At 41.4% G+C, this 19,829-nt stretch overlaps 1 protein-coding gene across 1 annotated transcript; it reads left to right on the top strand.

Annotated features, from left to right (window-relative positions):
- The first annotated feature begins 1,027 nt into the window (after positions 1-1,027).
- Positions 1,028-18,662, top strand: ADGRG7 (adhesion G protein-coupled receptor G7). The gene is given in 12 exon segments (XM_069784733.1): positions 1,028-1,136; positions 7,150-7,496; positions 8,894-9,038; positions 9,417-9,425; positions 9,838-9,876; positions 9,879-9,946; positions 12,796-13,072; positions 13,075-13,251; positions 14,844-14,925; positions 15,927-16,088; positions 17,090-17,237; positions 18,438-18,662. Coding segments are annotated over 12 exon segments (1,788 nt in total).
- Positions 18,663-19,829: the final 1,167 nt, after the last annotated feature.

Genomic DNA, 19,829 nt, shown 5'->3' with positions numbered 1-19,829 from the left:
AGACCTGAGCCCTTTTTTTGACTGGATTTCTCTGTATCCTTGGCATTTCACATCATTTTTTTGAGGCCTGCTTCTAAAATTGAGATGGAAGTGCTTTGGTAGTTAAAAAAGCCAAACAAACCTCCTTTCCTCACTAATGAAGAACACTGTGTGAAAGCAAGGTACTGTTCCTACTTACATGCAGGGGATTCATCTACTGATCACTGATGATAAAAAAGACAGTGTTTATTCCAATTAGTGCTTTTAATAGCTCTATTTGCCTCTTCACTTTGACTGTGATATTCATCTTGTAGCTTTTATTTTGTCAGTGGGAGACACACTAGCGTGCAGAAGAAGATGCTGATTTTGGCAGTTCTGGTGGTGTAACTTTTCTTTCTGCTTCACATTTTACTTGTGCCTTTTACCTGTTTTCTTTTTCTTCCCCACTCCTTTCCAGATGAATCAGATGTTCTGGGAATCTGCAGACACAGATTTTATTCCCAGTTGTGCCAGTGCCTGCTGAGTGACCATATTTAATGGTGGAGGTGCACAGAGGGGATGCAACAAGGCTCTGCCCTGCCTGTCCAAATTATGTAGTTTGGAAATACCATTTACTCTCCTGAAAGTGCATGCCAAGTGCCTGATATAGGCCAGTCCTATACACACACATATATCTCTGTCTCTATACGGAGATGCCTTGCTTGGAGGGAAGAGAGGTTCGGTGACATGGCTTTGAGCCATGCTGTGCACTGAAATAATAGGCTCTAGCCCTTATCAGTATAAATGTAGCTGGGTGTCTGAGCTGGGACATTTTCCTGTAGCAAGTAGAAGACATGACATTTAATGCCTTGATAAGTGAAATGTTTTATCGGGTGGAAAATGATAGAAATAATGGTGTGCTACTTCTCCACCAAACCTTTTTTTTTCCCTAAGGGGAACAGAAAAGGTTAAAGTTTTAGCATTAGACAAGTAGTTAATGGTTTATCCATCACAAGGTTATGAATGTATAATACCACTTTATAGCAGAGCAGACAGTCCGCACCACAACATGCCTTCACTCCACTGGGACAGCATATTGGTTGGAATTACCTGTTGTGTAGTGACTGTGACCCTTTAGGTGCTGTGTATTTGGCAGTTTGTCCTCAGGGTTAAAACAGGTAAGAAATATAATTCTACCTGATTTGAGCTCCATTTGTACTCTTTGGGTTCTCTTTCCTTTCCTTAAGTATTTAAACATGATTGCTGATAAACATGTTTGCATCCATGCTGTACAATTCTTAGGTGGAAACGTTTTTCTTCTTACACTGATGTTTAAAGAAGTAACCCAAACTTTGCATTCTGCTGTAAAACAGAATAGGATGACAAACAATCTCTAGACTGTTTTCCTTGTAACATGTTTACGCTGTATATGATTCCTCTGATAGAGCTTTGAGAAATGTCTTGAAATTTTCTTACTCTTCTGGTAGAAATCTGTTTTATTTTTCAAAAGACAAAAATAAACTTCTCGCTAGGTTAGTAAATTATGTTTTAAAGAGGAAATATTTATCTTTACCTATGTTTATATGTTTGTATGCATATAAGCAAAACATGCTGTATATTACTTATTCATGTTTTCATTACAACTTGTATTACAGAAAAATTTGTTGAAAGAATATCAGAGATATTGGTTTGCATATTCTATACCCCAAAATCAGGTCAATGCAATCCGTCATAAGACACTTCTGTGCGCAAACTTGGAGGAGAAAACTGGTCAGTGTTTCCTCTCAGCAAAATACTCACTATATTGACATGATACAAAATTACGCATGGACCTATATTCAAAATTCATAGAAAGAATCAGATACTCCTGGCTGCTTGTCCAGCAGGGAGTCAGATATGATTGCAGACCAAGAAACCTGGGGAAAAGTTTATATGAGGATACATTAGGTTATATTTATGTCAAGAGATTTATCGGATGTTTGTAGGGAGGGAACACACCTAAGGACAAGAAATGGCACATAAGTAAACAGCAATTATTTAACATCCATCAGTAATTATCTACCTTTGCTAATATAAGTATATACCCAGCGCTTTGTTTGATTTGATGGAGCTAAACCCAGATGAGATGGGAGTTAACTCTCAGTGCAACTTGGGGATACCTCTGCTTATGCCTAGGATTTACACAACTGCAGGCAAACGAGCTGCTAGGAACTGGATTTAAACTGCAGCTACTTCAGGGATGGAGAATACCTCCAAGCCCATCTGATGCGCTGCTTGTTGTGCGTAGTGGTAGTGTTCTTTATTCAAGCTTTAACCACAAGTATTATCATTAACATTTCCCACGATGTTTGATTAAAAAAAACCCCAACAGTTCATGATGACATACTATTATGCAAGCATCATTTCGTTTTAGTTTAAAAATATATACTGTCAAAATCAATGTGATTCTTGAGATGATTAATGTCTGCAAAACTTAAAAGCCAAGGACAAATAAAAAGAAGATGTTTTCTGAATCATAAAATAAAACCAGAAGAACCCCATGATTTTAAGCCAATGCCACAATTACTGGAGCCTGATGAGTTTTACTGTGTGTGGGGTAGACATGACTGCATTAGTCACCTCAGGAATTCATATTTGTGAAAGACACGTATTTCCCTCTGTGAAAAAAACCCGCTTTACAATGGTACATGAGACTTTGAACAGTAGGCTAAGAAAGGTTACCAAGAAGCACTAAATAGAGCCACAGTTTCAACTAACATTAACAGATCCTGCGAGCATCACGTTGTTATGACAGAGGGACTCATTTGGGGAAGGCAAAGGTAAGGCCGATGCTGTTTGCTGGCGCCTGCCCTTCGCCGCCCGGGCTGCGTGGCAGCTGTGCCGGCACCTCCACGGGTAAACGCTGGACTTTTTAACCCCACAGCTTTGAGCTTTTCTGTTTTACTGCTTTCAGAGGGGTGTCAGCCCTGTCTTCCTTTTCACCTTTCCCTTTCCTTACGCTCCTTTTGCAGCCTGGGACTAACAGTGCCAAAGCCAGACCCCGACAGCCCAGCCCGGCTGTGGAAGTGCGGCCGCCGCTGCTCCCACCCGAGGCAGCCCGGGGTCTGTGCCCTTGCAGGGCAGCGTCGCTCCTTCCCTGGCTTCGGGATCCTCCGTGCCAGGTTACCCTGCCGCGTCACCTTCTGCCTGGCCGCTTTGGGCATGCATTCACCAAGTGAGACCGAGGCTTGGAGCTGTGCTGCAGGTTTCCCAGATGCTGTGCGTTCCCAGGCTCCCAATCCAAAGCAAGCGGCTGAGCCCCGCTGTCTCTCCTCTGCCACGTGGCCCCATGTGCCACATGCCTGTGACTGGCAGGTGAGCCAGAGCTGCTGGGCAAGGGGCAACAGCTGCCCAACCGGGCACCCGGGTCCCCAAGATATAGCCGTTCTCCGGAGCTGCGTAGCTTGGGCCACCCAGATCTCAATTGCTGGAGGAGTTTTCCTTTCCATTCTGTAAGATTTCCAACGGAGAGACAATGTGTTTTGAAAAGCTAATGTCTAGTGGAGACATTACCTAGTGACACATAGATGTTATTCCACTGTCATCATAGACATCTGGCTGTAATGTAGCTGAGACAGCCCGAAACACAAATGTTAAATAGCAACAACATGAGCAAAAGCCGAGTGATGCGTGCCAAGAACAGAATTACCCCCGCCACGTGGCACATCCCCTTTGCAATAATCTTCCAGTTATATGAATTCCATTAAAGACTAAGAAGTTAGGCAATCTTTTGGTTCAGCAAGAACATTAGAAATATACAATAGCACATGTGTTCTTGACAGCACTGTTTACTTTTGAATTTTCTGGCTTTACTCTATTTGTCAGCGTCTCAAAACACAGGCATTAAAATGTCAGATCAAACGGCAGCCCTCAAGTCTGGTTTTCTGCATTATTTCAAGGCATACCATACCATACCATACTGCACCCAGTGCACAGGTGCACAATTTCCACCATGAACCTTATGGCAAAGGATTCCAACTCCATCCTTCACTTAGGGACCAGGTGAGATTGACTGTGAGGAAGCCTTGGTCCGTGGAGATCCCCCAGGTCTTGGACCCATCTTTCAGAGCCTGAGGTCCATCAACCCCACATTCATGCCATTGGTTTTAGTGACAAGGAGGGACCAGTGACTAAGTAAATGGGAAAGACTGGGTCACATACATTTTTTAGTTGAAGCTTCAAATAAATCACGTTTTTTCTTTCCTTCATCAAATTAGGTAGATATGTGGTTTTACATACGTGTTAATGAATATTTTAATATCTTGATTCTTTATTTACACAGACACTACAGAATCCATGGTACCTCCGTGCCCCTGCCTCAACAGTGATGCCTGTCAGGACGGAGCCCGCGTGTGCCCAGAGGAGTGGGTGGGAGCTCTTTGTGAGATAGGTCAGTACGAGCCAGGCACCATGGGCAGCTGGCAACATTTCTGGGAATCCCTTTGCTTCAGGAGGCCCCTGATCTTTCCCCCCTGGCCAAGACTTGCTCAGCAGGGTTGGATCCACAAGCAGTGACGTGGCTCTTCTTGCTAGGTGAGGCCATATCCTTTACCTACTTCTGTTGCTCTTTCAAATTAATGATGTATCTGAGGAAGACATTACAGGTTTCAACTGTCTGTGGCCTGTTTCTAGCCAATTTGGCCTTTGTTTGAATTCCTCTGTCTGAAGATCACAGTGACTTGAAAATCCAATTCAGATGTCAGTGGCCAGTATTGCCATGTCTGGATCTGCCAGTGTTCAAGGAACACCACCCAGCTCAGCACCCTGCAGGACAATGCCTGTCCTCAGCTCCTGCTGCCACTGGCACTGGTTTTGGATGAGTCAAATTTCCTGCGCCTGGCACAGCACTGGCTTGGTTGACTCCCATTTCAGTCCCCTCCACCGCAGCATGGCACCTCTGCACTGCCCTAACTGGAGCGGGTTCTCCCAGCCAACGCCAGAAGGGTGCCGGCTCAGTGAGCCACGGCATCTTCAGAGCTGGTAAGATCCCCAGCACATGCTTTCCAACCCAACACTGTGGCCAGTGTGACACATGGATAGGCTGTCATGTGTCAGCTGTGCCTTTGTCAAATGACCTCACGTGTTTGGTCAGAAGGACATCGAAAGATCTGCAGCTTCCAGGAAAACATTCTTGGTGAAGACTGCTATGTAGATGGAAACTTCAGGTCCCCCATGTCATTTCCCTTATGATAGGATGGGTAACACGTCCAACAGACAATGACAGATTGGATGGGTTCATGATGGATTGGAACATTTGGGCAATACGTTTCAGAGACGTTGGCTTAAATAAAATAATCATGGCTGGGTTTTCAGCACTGGGAACAAACCATGATGATGAGTCTATAATTCCCTATGTTCACTCCTCTGGTATTCTGCATTTGATTTGCTGTGAATTGCCTTAAAGAATAGATTTTAATAACTGTGATTATTAAAACACATGAGTAGGAATGTTTGGACAGGCATCATTAACTTGAAATAATAGCAAACATTAATGCATTTACAAAATCTGAATTTTACTCTGTTTTCCTGAGGAATGTTTATACTGCCCACCTCTCTGTTGTTCCACCTTCAGGGTAACTTTGACTTGCTGACCAGTTTCAACCAAATTCACTAGATGGTTGCAGATCTTAAAGGTCTCGACATCCTATGAGTTTTGCACATGTCACTATTTGGGTACAGAAGACCAACCCTGTAAATATCTCACTGAGAAAAAGGCAAGGAGACTTATGCTGGTAGTGGGGAGGTGGGGGCCACGTGGGCAGTCAATCCAGTCTAGCCACTAAGATGCATAGCTCTAAACTACCCATGACATTTGTCTCCTCTCCACCAGCTAACCAAATAAAGGTGTGTATTTTATGTGTTGGGAATCTAAAGACGGATGTAGGACACAGAGGTTGCGGGGGGAGCTGAGGCATGATGCAGTATAAAGGGCGTGGGAACATAGTGCTAAAGGTGATGGGGAAGCTGGAAGGAAGTGCAGTCGGGTGTCAGGGGTATAGAGGAGGTGATCTGGTTTATTGCCAGCAGGATACAGCAGGGCATATAGGGTAGACAACTTTTGTAAACCAATTACTTTTGTTCCAAGGGTGATGGAAAATTTCCACTTGGCTCATATTTCATTCCTTTTGTACATTACGTCATGGTTACTTTCCTTCACAGATCATGAAAAAGGGTCTGGTTTTCTTCCTACTTGTGATTTCTTTGGGGGTTTGTTTGTAATTCTGAAGCAATTCTACTGAAGTCAAAATATTTGCAATAATTTGAGAATTGCATCAGTGGGAAAAAAAAAAGCACCAATTTTATTTCAGATGGACTCTCTTTAGTAAGTCCAAACCCAAGTAGTACAGATATGTATATAAACCAGCCCAAAACACTTTCAGATCAAGGCCTGAATAACTAGAAAGATAAAAAATAAAGCTTGAATAGGTACTCATGTATGAATGCATATGTATTCATGCATGAATGTAGCAACTTATTCCTGGCTTTCATCTGTCAGAAGGAAGGCAGGATCACCACAAAAGTATTCAAATCCATGCGTCTAGACAGGATTCATTCAAGACTGCTGAAAGACCTGGCCAACGTCACTGTGGGGCTGCTATCTGTCACCTATGGTGATCAAGGGAGGCCACAGGGAACTGAAAAAAGGCCAACATTATGCCCACCTTTAAGAAAGGCAAGAAGGAGGACTGGGAAACCATAAGCCAGTCAGGCTTACCTCAGCCCCTAGAAGTATTATGAAGCACATCCTCTTAGAGTCTATTTCCATGCATGTGGAAGACAAAAAGATAATCTGGAACAGCATGAATTTACAAAGGGCAAATCCTGTCTGACCAACCTGACTGCCTTCTGTATGAAATAACTGGCTATGTAGACAACAGGAGAGCAACAAATGTAATATACCTTGATTTTAGAGATGCCTTTGACAACATCTCCCTCAGCATTCTTGTTTGGTAGGTGAAGATGTACAGGTTGGGTGAACGAAACATTAACCAGGTTGAAAATTAACTCAACAGCCAAGCACAAAGGCTTGGCTCAATCAGTGACTTGATTGGAATATTGTAAAAGTAGAGCAACCTGCTGGTCGATACTAGGGCCAGTATCATTTAATGCCTTTATGAGAGACCTGAACAACGACACAGCATGCCCTCTCAGCAAATCTGCAGACAAAACTAAGCCTGGGATGGGGCGGAGGTATTGTTGACACAGTTAATGGCAGAGCTTCGATGCAGAAGAACCTTGAGAAACCTGAGGACCATGCCAACAGAAACCTCACAGTGTCCAACAAGGACAAGTGCCGAACTCCATGCCAGGGACATTGGTACGGACCAGGAACTTGCTGGCTGAGGAACAGCCCCGCTGGAAAGTACCTGGGAGTGACCGTGGCTGCCAAGTTCCGTATGAGCCAACAGCATGTGTTCATCGCAAACATGGCAGAGCAGCTGTGCTATGTGGAGGGAGACAGGTTGACGGACACTATCACCCTCCCCTTCCTGGCACCGGTGAGGCCCCACCATGAAATACGTGCTTAATATACCCCAGGCTAAAAAGACCTGGAGAAGCTGGAGAGGGTCCAGCAGGATGCTGTGAGGACAGCGAGCCTCCAGCTAACTGAGCGCGAGTTGCCAAGACCATTGAATCTAAACTCTTCTTGGTAAGGACAGAAAGTAAAGCAAGGGGCAGCAGTTATAAATTGCAGTTTGAGAAGCTGAGATTGAGCATGAAGAGAAATGTTTTGGTTAGAAAGGTAGTGAAGCATGTAACTGGAACATGTTTCCCAGCGAGGACATGGAGCCTCTGTTTGGTCTAGATGCCCTCCAGAGGTTCCTGCCACCTCACATTTTTGAGACACCTCGCCCTGCTAATCACCTCCTGGCAAGCGAGGTTCAGGTATGATGCTGTAAGGCAGACCTAATCTTTGCAGAGTCACGGTGTCCTTATTTGTTCATAACCATGTTCATTTCTATAGAAGGAAAGTATCATTGTGTCATGGGAAACTGAGACCCTATAGAAAACCAGACCCACAGAAAGTTACGTGACTTGGCAAAGAAACCCGTGCCAGAACATGGAGAACACTCCAGGTCTCCTGAGCCCCCCTCAGGACCCCCACCATAAGTATGTGTCTTTGACTCAGTCCTGCTAATGGGACACAGTCATCTGAAATGTGGTCCAAATTAGAAAAAGTTAGCAAAACCAGGATGTTGCAAGTCCTAAGACCAAGCAAAAATCTTCTGTCTGTGTGTTGCAGTACTTTTTTCAAGTGTTTGCAGCATTGCAAGGTATATTTCTGTTAAGTTGTAGTGGTATGCTATGACATGAGAATGCTCTATGCTGCTGTACTGGGTCAGGCCATGGTTCCACTGAGGTCATCATCCTGCCTTTAGATGTAGCCAGCACCAGGTGCTTGGACAAGGCATGGGGTTTGCGTTGGCCACCCCATCCCGTTCCAGCAGGCAGCAGGGTAGCGACTCCCTGTGCCAGAAGCCACATCCAACCCATCATGCTTCAGACTCACCAAAGGACCATCCCCCATTAATTGTCCAAACCCCATTTGGAACAAATGTGTATTTTTGCCCCCTGCCATCTTCTGTGGCATTAGGTTACCAAATCTGACTTCTGCCTAGGTAACAAGACTCTGGTAGTGAAGCTTTATAATCTTTTACAAATTTTCTAGGAGCAAGGCAGTGAAAATAGGAGAGATGGCAAAACATATGGGCTTTTAGGGTTTCAGTGACTCCATAAATATCACTTTTAGCAGCTCAGCACCTTGGGTTTAGACAAGAATTACCCAACTGGTTTTATTTCCTTTAGGGCAAAAGGTTCAATGAGCTTCTATTGTCTCAATACTATTTTATCTTTGAAAATTGGTCCTTGTACTAAAAATATTTGATCTGGATAGGGGTTTTTTTCCTTCTGTGCAGTTAATTTCTGTGAAGCCAGTACTTGCACAGTGAACATTTCTGAATGCATTATAAAAACCTTTACTTTTGAATGGATTATAGTGGGTAAATATGGCAAATCCAAAGAGAAATGCAAACCTGATAGTGAATGGTATGTGTTTCTTTCCTTTCACTTCTACTTCCCAAAAGTAAATGTAAGGTTTGTGAAAGATGTCAGATTATTAGACCAGAAGAGAGGTCAGTGTTTGAAGCCAGAAAAGCATAGGTCAGGCAGCAGGAGCGCAAACCTTTCCACACAGCTTTCTACCCCAAATGCAGAGAATTTAAGGTATGCACACCAAGTCCTATCTGCGCCTGTCTGGGGCTGGGCTGTGAGTCAGTTAATACCTGCTCCTGAACAGCCTTTTGATTGAAAAATAATCTATTTATATCCTACTATTTAGCATTAGGATTCAGGATGCTTTCCATCAACTGTGGTTCCATGAACTGTCTCAGCTTTCAGAAAGCTTGCAGAGGAGTAAGCGTTGCATGGCTGCTCCACATGCTCTTTCGCATTTCTTTTACAACATATAAGCTATGTTTTTCAAGACATGATAAAAAGTCTTCCTGATAGCTCAGTGCTGATGCCTGTGCCTCCCATTTAAAAGATGTGTTTCTGCAGCTCTAGCATAACTAAACCTATCTGAATTTGGCATGAATAATGTCAGCCACTCTGACAAGTTTACGTATTTGAGTATAAAACACATGTTCTAAAAAGAACAATAACTACTTAAATAATTCATGGTCCCTCTTAACACTGAAAGACAAATATTTTAGATGCAAACAGAAAATAACACTGGATCAGATGTCACACCCACAGTACAGTTTTAATTCCCAATGAGATCATGTGCCTGTGAGCGCTTCTGTACTCAATGCATACCTTTCGGCTTTTACAAAATTACAGGTAACACTTCAATGGCAATCTGGATGTGCTCCAGAAAGGGAGAACTCCTACTTTAGAACTTCCCAAAATTCTGAATTGTAATGAAAACCTGGACTCCCTAGCATCACAAGTAATCTTAAATTACTATTTAAACAGTGTCTGAGATTCTGCATCGTCCCAAGAAGAAAAAAAGTGTTAGGAAATTGAGGCAGGAAATATATATGCGTGTTACTTTTCTTAAAACTCTGCAGAAAGCAAAATGAATGACCAAAGCCTTTTTCATTGGCATTCCTGGCATATGCCTGCTTTGCAAATGGCCTGAATTTCCAATGGTGATTATTTTATTTTGCTTGGGTTTGCCTGAACACAGCATCCCATCTCATATTTCTTAACTGGCCTGCATTTTCCTCAGTCAGGTTACCAGTTCCCAGCAAATGCCTCTGAATGGAGCCAATGCTGGCCCAGGATACCAAATCAGTGAGAAAGTGAAAGGGATTTGGAGAAGACTGGCATGAGGGAATGAGGTGATGCTGACACTAACACATTAGGAAGGATTAAGAGCGAAGCCTTTCCTTTCAGTCCTATGATCAGCTGAACATGGATGAAACAGTTCTGTCCCTCAAGAATTCAAATTCAAACTCTTTTGTATGAATGATAAACTCTTCCTGATAAAACCCATGAACGCCTAAGCCTTGCTTTAAGGCTTAGCTCTGCCATATGTAGAAAACATGGAGAGCTGAATGTGGCTAAGCACCTTACAGACAGTGACTGCTTTTCTCCTGCTTCTGCGCTTTGTTTCCTTATCACTAGTCCCAGATGAAAAAAAAAAAAGAAAAAAGAAAAAAGAAACCAGCTACGGTCCCTTTAAATAAGAGAAGTTCCTTTCATCATGTATTTTTGCTTGACTATTGAATGCTTCTCCTGCCTGGATCCTTTGATGGGAAACCCTTGAACTCAACATTGTATTTTCCCAGTACATAGCCTTCACTAAATGGTTCAAAAGCCAAATCTTCTCTAAAGTAATACATAGTATTAGTAGCAGCTATTCTAATACTAAGAAGATACCCCACAAGGTTGCAACATAAGGTTATTGTGGGGCTCTTAGTAATTTGGGATTTTGTGAGGAGCCGCGCTGTGGTGCTGCCATCTAGTGAGCTTGGGGCAGCTGGGGGGGGCAAGGGGAATGCCAGGAGAAGGGAGGAGGAGGTGTTCGTGGTAGGGATCCGGAGCCCAGCTTTAAAAGGATGTTAGTCCTCCTAAATACAAATATTTACTTTGCATATAAGGTCGTGCTAGAAGTCAGAAGTAAGAATAGTGAGAACGGGCGTTCACGATCTGCTGTTTGTTCATGGTGCATATTCAGATGTTTTCAAGTCAAATAATATCTTCTCCAGTAATTATAAATGCAAATTTCCTTCCTCCCTATGCAACGCATTCACCTTTCTTTCCTACCGTTCCAAGCTTCACAAACACTTCAAAGCTGCATGATTGAATTAACCTTGATTTTGATAGCTTCCCAACATAAGCAATTTGAGAACAATTCAGTTATTGAAGTTATTCATTTAAGCTATTCAGTGGCTGGAATACGAAAGGGATGACTTGATACACTGTTTAGTTGGTCTCCATAGCGTAAAAAGGAAATTCTTCTGATGATTAGCAGATTTTCCGTTTCTTCAAGTCTTATTGTTACCTAGCTATACCTTCATATAACACACAGCCAGTGCCTCACCTTTTTTTGTGTTTAGACCTTTAAGATAGTACAGACATTTACGCTCTACCCATTAAGTGCTAACTGTCTCAAACTGGACCCAACCAGCACTTCTAGCAATTCTTATTAGTATCTCCAGATGCCACATCTACACGGGGTGAGGGCAGTCTGCCATTTCTGTTGCATTTCACGTCCCCTGCTGCCTCGCTGATGTCTCTGTTACTACCCTGGCCCGGCAGTTGACAACACAGACCCAGCACTGTATTATTGCTACGCTGATCCGTGCTATGTGTTGAAGTGTTTAGTTCATTACTCTCAGTAAATACCAGGCTTTAAAAATGTGTAACAGTATTCCACCACCTGCATGACCTTCTTTTTATTTTCCTGTATGCCCTGTACCCTGGTATTACAATGTCTAATCAGTTATCTTCTAGCCAGTTACCAATATGCCTGTTACGTTGGTGTCTTCATTCAAAGCTAGTCGTTTCAGTCCACTGTCTTATCGCCTAGACTTTTAGCATTCACGTAAACACATATATGTTTTTCCTCAGGTTCTCTTCTTGCTGTCCTACTTAGATGTTACCCTGCTTTCTGTTGCCTGTTTGATAGTTTCTACACTCTATTGCCTTCTGTTTATAAAACGTCTGTAGAGAACAGTTGATTTCAAAGCACTGTGACTATACAGCAATGTGTGTTATGCACACTGCTTGTACTACAGTTTTATTGTGAGTGACTTAAATGCAATTGCAGCAAACTTCCTTGATGGATGTGCCTGTGATTAATGGTGTCATGTGATTTCCCCTTGCACAAGGAGCAAAGTCATGCCAACAGAGTTGCAGTTATTGTAGATGAATGCATGTTTCTCGTCCTGCTTGCACTAATGTAGATTTGAAGCAATCTGTCAAGGTCAATGTATTTAAGATTGTAGGAGCTTCCAGACTCTGCCTTTTAAATGCATTTGCAAGACAGCATTTGGAAGTGGAGGATTATTATTCTCTTGTACCTTGAAGAGTGTTTAGAAATACTTGTCTTATGCTATTTCACCTCTTAACACTGAAGATTCTAAAAAGAGCAGAGTGGAAAAAAGAAAATGCATCCCAACTGCTGTTGGAAAAGGCCCAGTCCTAAAAGTTGCTGGGTATTCTCTGTTCTAGTTGAAATCAGACAAAACTGATGGACTTGGTAAGTTGTCTGAGAGTAATGACGGTGTAGAATTCTGCAAACAAGTTATTGCTTTGTTTTCACTCTGTATTAAAGACTGCACACTCTAGCTTGCTTTTAGTATCAATGGAAATGAGGAAATATTTTACAATTTCTCTTACTTTGCTCTACTTTTTTCTCCTATATGTATTCCTACCAATAGTAAAACTCCGAAGTCACCTGTAACGTGGATATTAGTGAGTCTCTATTTCTCTATGCTCATTTTTAACATCATCTTCATCTCTGGAATTGGAAATCAAAATGCCAGGAATCACAGCAGCGATACCACCAGCTACTGCCAGCAATACCTTCCTTATGATACCGCCAGTAACACCTTACTCACATCTGACATGTAGATCCTCCCGCAGACTCCTGGTGTACGGCTGTGGCTGTCCAACTGCGCTACTTTTTGTCGGTGACATTTATATGGACAGCACTCAATTTGGCACAGTTGTACTTACTGCTGCTTAGAGCCATGAAGCCCCTGCCTGGACTCTTCCTCATAACCATGTTAGTGATCGGTTGGGGTAAGATTTAAAGTCGTATATATGGCAACTCTTACCAAAGTATCAGTACATAGTACATTCAGGGAGAGTTGTAAAGATAGGAGATCAGTAGAGAGCAATCATAATCAGTGTCTCTGTTTTAGCACAACGTGATTTAATAAATAATCTCCTGTTACTGCTCACACTACTTGCATAAACTGAGCTTGTTTTCATTGTCCTGATAACGGCACTGAAACTGATAGCTTGTTCACTGGCACAGCAACATAGATGTTGTGTGCAGGAGAAATTTTCACAGTCATCAAGGCATTCAACAATCTGTTTCTGTCAACTAAGTAAAAACCTTTCAGGTACAGTGGTTGCATATATGGACTCAAATTTTTCATTTACATATCTCTGAGATTCCTCATGACCTCAGCCAGAGCCTTGCACACATCCAAAAGCAAGGAGTGACTGACATTATTTGTTACATATTATTTATTAATAAGCAAAGAGCACATTCTTAAGTCAATACAACAGCTAGCAGCAATACGGCAAGCTGAAAGGGAACTACCTGGAGGACTGAAGAACGCAGATGGATGCCCACTAGGTAAAATAAAAATCTCAGCCTCCTTCAAGAAACTCTTCTAATACAGTGTACAGGAATACCTGCCTTTTCCACGTTGTGTATGCAGCTTGTGTGGTATGTTGTTTCTGATGGCATCTACCAAGCAGTTTTAGATCCTGATTGTTTCATTATTATGTTTTGCATTTGGGTGGAGGTAGAGGAAATTCCTCTAAAATTTTTAGAATTTGGACTGCATGTGCAAGCCAGAAAATGTTCAGCAAAAGCTGTCTGGCTACACATCACTGTGCTCCATGTATATTCGCACGATAGCACAGCGTTAGGTTCTCGACTGTGTCCTGTGACTAGTTACACATGTCCAAAATAGCATGATTCTGACTCACAACTTTTCAGATCTACTTTGAGAGCACAGCAAATACTTGGCAGTCTATAAGATCTCTGTTAGAGCTGAAGGAGGAACAGACTTTTAAGAAGCATGTTTATTTCTCAGATAAAAACTTGTGCGGGAGGCTTCTTCCAATGAGATGTGCTGCTTAGCGAACAGGTAGGCAGGAGACATGGAAGAGAGGAAGCAAAGCAAAGGCATCAAGGAGGCAAGCCCACGCTGCCACGCTTCTCGAGGGGGCAAAAGTTACACTCTGCATCAAGCTGGCATGAAATATAATGGTGCTTGGTGCAGAATTTTCTTAAATTATTTTCTCACTGCTGACAAGCGGGTAGGGTTGCACAGCTGTGATGAGGGAGGTAGCTACAGCACAGGAAGGAGTTTGCTCTGTCACCATTGGTGTTGGCGCTGGAAGTTGCGCTGAAGCTCTTTAATGGCAAAAATCAGCAAGTCATGGACATGAGCTGTCCTCAGAAAAACAGTGCTCGCAACCCTCAGTCCTGCCTTTTCTCTGGGCTATAGAAAACCCACTTAGCTTGGTGCAAGGCAGATGAAACAGAGCTCTTAAAATCTATGCATTTTAGGAGGCAAGAAGTTATCTGTGTGGAAGGGAGGTACGCCTATGCAACCGAACAATAAATTGCTAGTGTCTCTCCTATTAGTTAGGAATCCCTGCTGTAGTAGTTGCAATAACACTTGGACCTACTTACAGAGAAGGAATAGCTTTAAACCACCAACAGAAAGAATTGTAAGTTAATGTATTATTACAATACTTGCTATCCCACACCTTTTGTGATGGCTTATTATTAATACAATTCTAGATTTATTGTTGGTATACTATTTTGTATATCTAAGTACTTAAAAGAAAGCAAAACTCTCCACTCACGCTAAACATTCACTATAAGGAATTGCAGTTTCTCCTCACTAAGGATTTAGGGTACTGGATCCACATCTGCCTTGAATTCTCCTCCAAGATCCCCTGTGACTTAAATGGAAGCTGTAGATGCTCTTAGCCTAGCTGAAATTCAAGACCTCATTTAAGTGCATAACAGCATTTCAGTACCTAAACTTAATCCTCCCATTTATTTAAAATCTTTCTGGCCAACATAACTGTATCCCTATTTACCCTATGTTTTTGGTATCGGTATTCATTTTAGTGCCCACATACCACAGCAGGCTATCAGGCTTACAACGCACCTTGGTGATAGTGGATGATGCAGAACAAAGGTAGACTTCCTTTGGAAACATAAATACAACCCCCTTCCACATGGTGGCTATCTTATGACACTCATTTAGGGAGCGTTGACTTCTAACTTGAGATTATTTGGCAATGAAAAAAGAGAGGTAAAGCTTATTGCAGGATAACCCTGCCCTTCTGAAGTTGCCCCTGTTTTTGTTTCAACCTTTGTCCATTATGTCTCCCCTATTACTCTTTAGCTCTATTAAAATATATACACCCTAAAGATAAACTTGCATTTGGTGGCCAGATACCTAGTTATATTGCACCTTACTGTATTTCTCTATGCAATTTGTTTGATAAATCATTTTGCATTCCCCAGAGAAAGAGAAGCATGATTGAAAGACCTCAGTTCTCAAGGAATGGTTGCCTTTCAGAAATAGGTTAACAAGGCCTAGAAAGCCCTATGAGATCTTTCAGGATGAAAAGTGGAATATTATTTTGTTTTGTTTTGGTATTCTGAATAATGTGTCTAACAAATCTTCTGAAATGGCCTCTCTTTATGTTAAAAGTTGCTGGCTTGCAGCACTGGATCAAAATCAGAATTTCAGTGTGCAAAAGCCCATGTTGTGGTCGTTCCTCTTGCCAGTAGCACTCATACTCCTGTTTAACATCATCATCTTCATCAAGATCAGTGTGTCTGCGACATGGAAGAAGAATGTGAATTTGACAAGGTGAGATGGCATAGGACTCCTCAGATCTTTCAGCAAATGTGTTCCTCGCTCTCTTGTCACCAGCTCAGACTTTCTTGCCACAAACTGAGATTTTTGACAAAATCTTTTGTTTTAAAGAAATGTATATTTAAAGCAGTCAGAAAATGAATTCCATTGTTGCAATGAGTCCGACTTTGTTCAAGTGCATATCAATGAACACATTTCAGGCTTTTGCTCCCTTTTTTTGGGTTGCAGTGTCACTCAACTTCAGTGAATGTTATCCCTGATTTAAACCCGTATAAGTGAGAGCAGAGCTGGGTCTAGCCAAATGAGAATTATGAATTTCTCAGCACATCTGAATGTCAGGCCAGTTCCCTAGCAGCTTTGAAGCAGATTTACTTGCTCAGTTTTACATCAACACTCCATGTATTGTCACAGGCTGTGTGTCACAAACTCTGCAGTGTACACTGTATTATTTAAAAGGGGATTGCTTTAGTTTTTATTAATCCCACAGAACTGATCCATTCAACAAAACTTTGTACCATTTCTTCATTGCTTTTATGTACAATTTTCATGGTTGGAGCAAACAAAATACCTCATCTCTGACTCCTCTCAGGCTTGAGAGAAACTGGATATCCAAACTTCACTGGCAGCTTATTCTTATACTGAAAATTAAGCACATTTGGATTGAAGTTATAAGCATTCTAAAAAGCTTATAATAGCTAACATGCTAATTTTCAATGCTTCTTATCTCCTTGGTAAACCTCACTTGTTTTGTTAAAGAAAGATACATCCAAGCTACATACTACAAACACAGATTATTCTGATAAACTTGGTTAGATTTCTTTTTCTGGATTTCTTCTCTGGATGATATGTCCAACAAATGTAGGGAGGCGTATGTTCTCAGCTCATCTGAATAACACATCTTTGCAATATAGCCCTGAATAAATAGGAAGTTTAAAGCTCAAAAAGATATTAAATGGTATAGAGAAAGACTTAACTTTTTGTGTGTGTGTTTCTAGGAATAAAAGGGATTCATTTATGAAAAAGATGATTGCCACTGTCTCTATTGTAGTAGTGCTCAGAAGCACCTGGATGGTAGCCTACCTCATGTTAATAAGTCAGGAAGAAACAAGCCTTGTTTTCAGCTGTTTTGCTACCCATGTTAAAGTATTTAGCAGTTCTGAGACTAATAATTGAGATAATGAAAAAAAAAAAAGTTGGGTATATTTGTTCTATAGCTTGGTATAGCCTGGGAACTTGTTGCTAAGCAGTTATAGAGATTTAAAATTTTTGTTAAGAAAAGGATGCTATCCTTCTGGTCTGTCACTCATAAAACTCTTCCCATTGTGCAAATCAATGTGGGATTTTATTTCAAGGTCACCACTGGAAAGATGTTCCTGTCTGAGTGGCTTCTCTTGTACTAAATCATACATAAAATTATATTCAGAATGAATATCAGGAAAAAACTCCTGCATCAGCTGTGGGAAAGAGTCCCAGGGAAGTAACTAGAGCTTGCTGGCTTGAGACCTTTCACAATGATCCTGGATAAATGCCTACAGGAAAGCACCTGCCTCTTTTTCCCCCATGGCCCTGCTAAATTCTTGGCTTTATATTCATATAGGGCATATGAAGTACTTGGAGTAATGGATACTTCATTATTACACCACTGAATATTTTCTACGAAACAGCTAATTGGAAATATGTGAAAATCCCCCCATCCCCAAATATTAAGTTGTTTACTATCAGTTTGATCTACTGAAAACTGAGGGCCTGTACACCAGTGGGGATCAGATCTACAAATGCTCTGTGCAAAAAGTCCTGAAGTGATTATTACTACACTGACGGATTATACCCATGATTTAAAACTGAAATCAGGAACAGGTAACAGAGATCCATTTATTTAAAACCATAAGCCTTTTTTTTTTTTTTTTTTTTTTAACCCAAGATACTCCTGATTAATCCTTGAAATGAGAATTTAGAAGAACAGGTATAGAAATTTTGAAGTCCCGCTTCCCTCCATGTGTGTCTGATTGAAGTGCTGATAGGGCACACCAGCCACATTTAATGCTTCTGGCATGCTCAAACAAGTCTTACCTTTGTCCTACCCAGCAGAGGGTAATAATATGATCCTGAGACACGCTAGCTAATCCGTTACAATGTGCAAATCAGGTGAGTATAGTTGCAAATCCATAGTTACATAGAATAATTTTCCTATTGAAAATACTTCTTGTATTTCAAGATATTAATGTCACTGTTAGTGGTTACTGAGAATTGTTTTGTGATTGTTTTTTAAGTCAATTACTGTTGTCTAATATTTTCTGGTTTTATCAGCAAAATATTGACTCCACACTTTCATTTGCTCTACAGGGACTTCAGATTTGTATTCTGTACACTTTCAGATCACCAATCTTCAAGAAAAAAGTTTCTAAAGTGTTTCCTGTTTTCTGGGTGCCAGAGGTACCACTGTATCTGCATTCAAAAACTTAGTATGTTTCAAAATCGCAGCTTGCAAAACATTCACAGGAAACTTTCAGATCAACCCAGACTTTTTCAGAGAAAATTTCCTTGTCTACCTTCCCTAACTGGAGTTAGAAACCTGTAAACACATGAAATAGAATCCTGCATTTTTTTGTGGTTTGTTTTATGTAGATCTCACAGGTATCTTGAATGATGGACATACAACTCCAACTGCAGATAGCTCAAAATAGATCATAAGCCAAGACCACCAGGAGTCAAAAGCAGGACCACACACTAGCAAGACTGTGCAATTGCTAAGCAGCAATGCAGTGCTAGATCCTCTTGATACTACTTGTACTGCATATCACCGAGGAAGGTCTTTGGAAGGAGTTGAGGTTATGATAGTTTTGTATTACAGTACAGATGTATAGAAGTTGCTCTATTTATGCCCTTCTCATTTTTCAGGCCTGTTGAACATGTTTACCTAGCCTATGCAGTGTAGCTCTCCTCTCCCTTTTGTAAGGACAATTTCAATTTAATTAGAAACAAAAGGTAAATCAACAAACAGCACAGTTCTTGTTGACTCTGAGTCCAAATTCTACTTACTACTTCTATAATACGTTGGCCTGGTCTTTACAGAAGAAGATCTGTATCTTACCATGGACTTTTAAATTTCCCAGCTAAAACTTCTTTATTATAAATGGCAATTAGACAAACTATTCTGTTTTCATATGAGAAAATTAAAAACTCCAAAACTTAAATGCTTGAAGAAACAGGCTAGGAAAGAAATTCTTTATAAATATGTAACATAGGTCCTATTCACATCACCCCTAGCATTAGCCTGTGATAGGAAGCATGTTTGCTTGCAGAGGTGGATGGGTGTTACCAGAGTAGCAGCTGGAGTGCTTCAGTCAGCACCCTGCTCTGAACTGACTTTGGGCTGCACCTTTCTCTCTGTCTCTCTGTCCTTTGGCTTTGCGGGGAGCTTGGAAGAGGGGGAGTTTGGAAAAGGGGTCCCTTGACCTAGGCGTTAAAGAGTTTGGTTTCTAAACTTAGGCTATAAGTAAATATAAACCCTCCCCCTTCTCCACCCACCTTTTATTAATGTTATTCAGTACAAAAAGGTTGAAAGCAATGTCATAGTGAGAGGGGAGGAGTTTCTGGGTGTTGAAGTGAGGAGTAAGGTGTGCTGGTTTTTGCTAGGATGGAGTTAATTTTCTTCATAGTAGCTAGCATGGGGCTGTGTTTTGGATTTGTGCTGGAAACAGTGTTGATAACACAGTATGTTTTCATTAGGGCTGA

This window comes from Haliaeetus albicilla, chromosome 6, assembly GCF_947461875.1.
Source record: "Haliaeetus albicilla chromosome 6, bHalAlb1.1, whole genome shotgun sequence".
NCBI lineage: Eukaryota > Metazoa > Chordata > Aves > Accipitriformes > Accipitridae > Haliaeetus > Haliaeetus albicilla.
The sequence above is the reverse complement of the archived record's forward strand: the minus strand, read 5'-3'. Positions and strand labels throughout refer to the sequence as shown.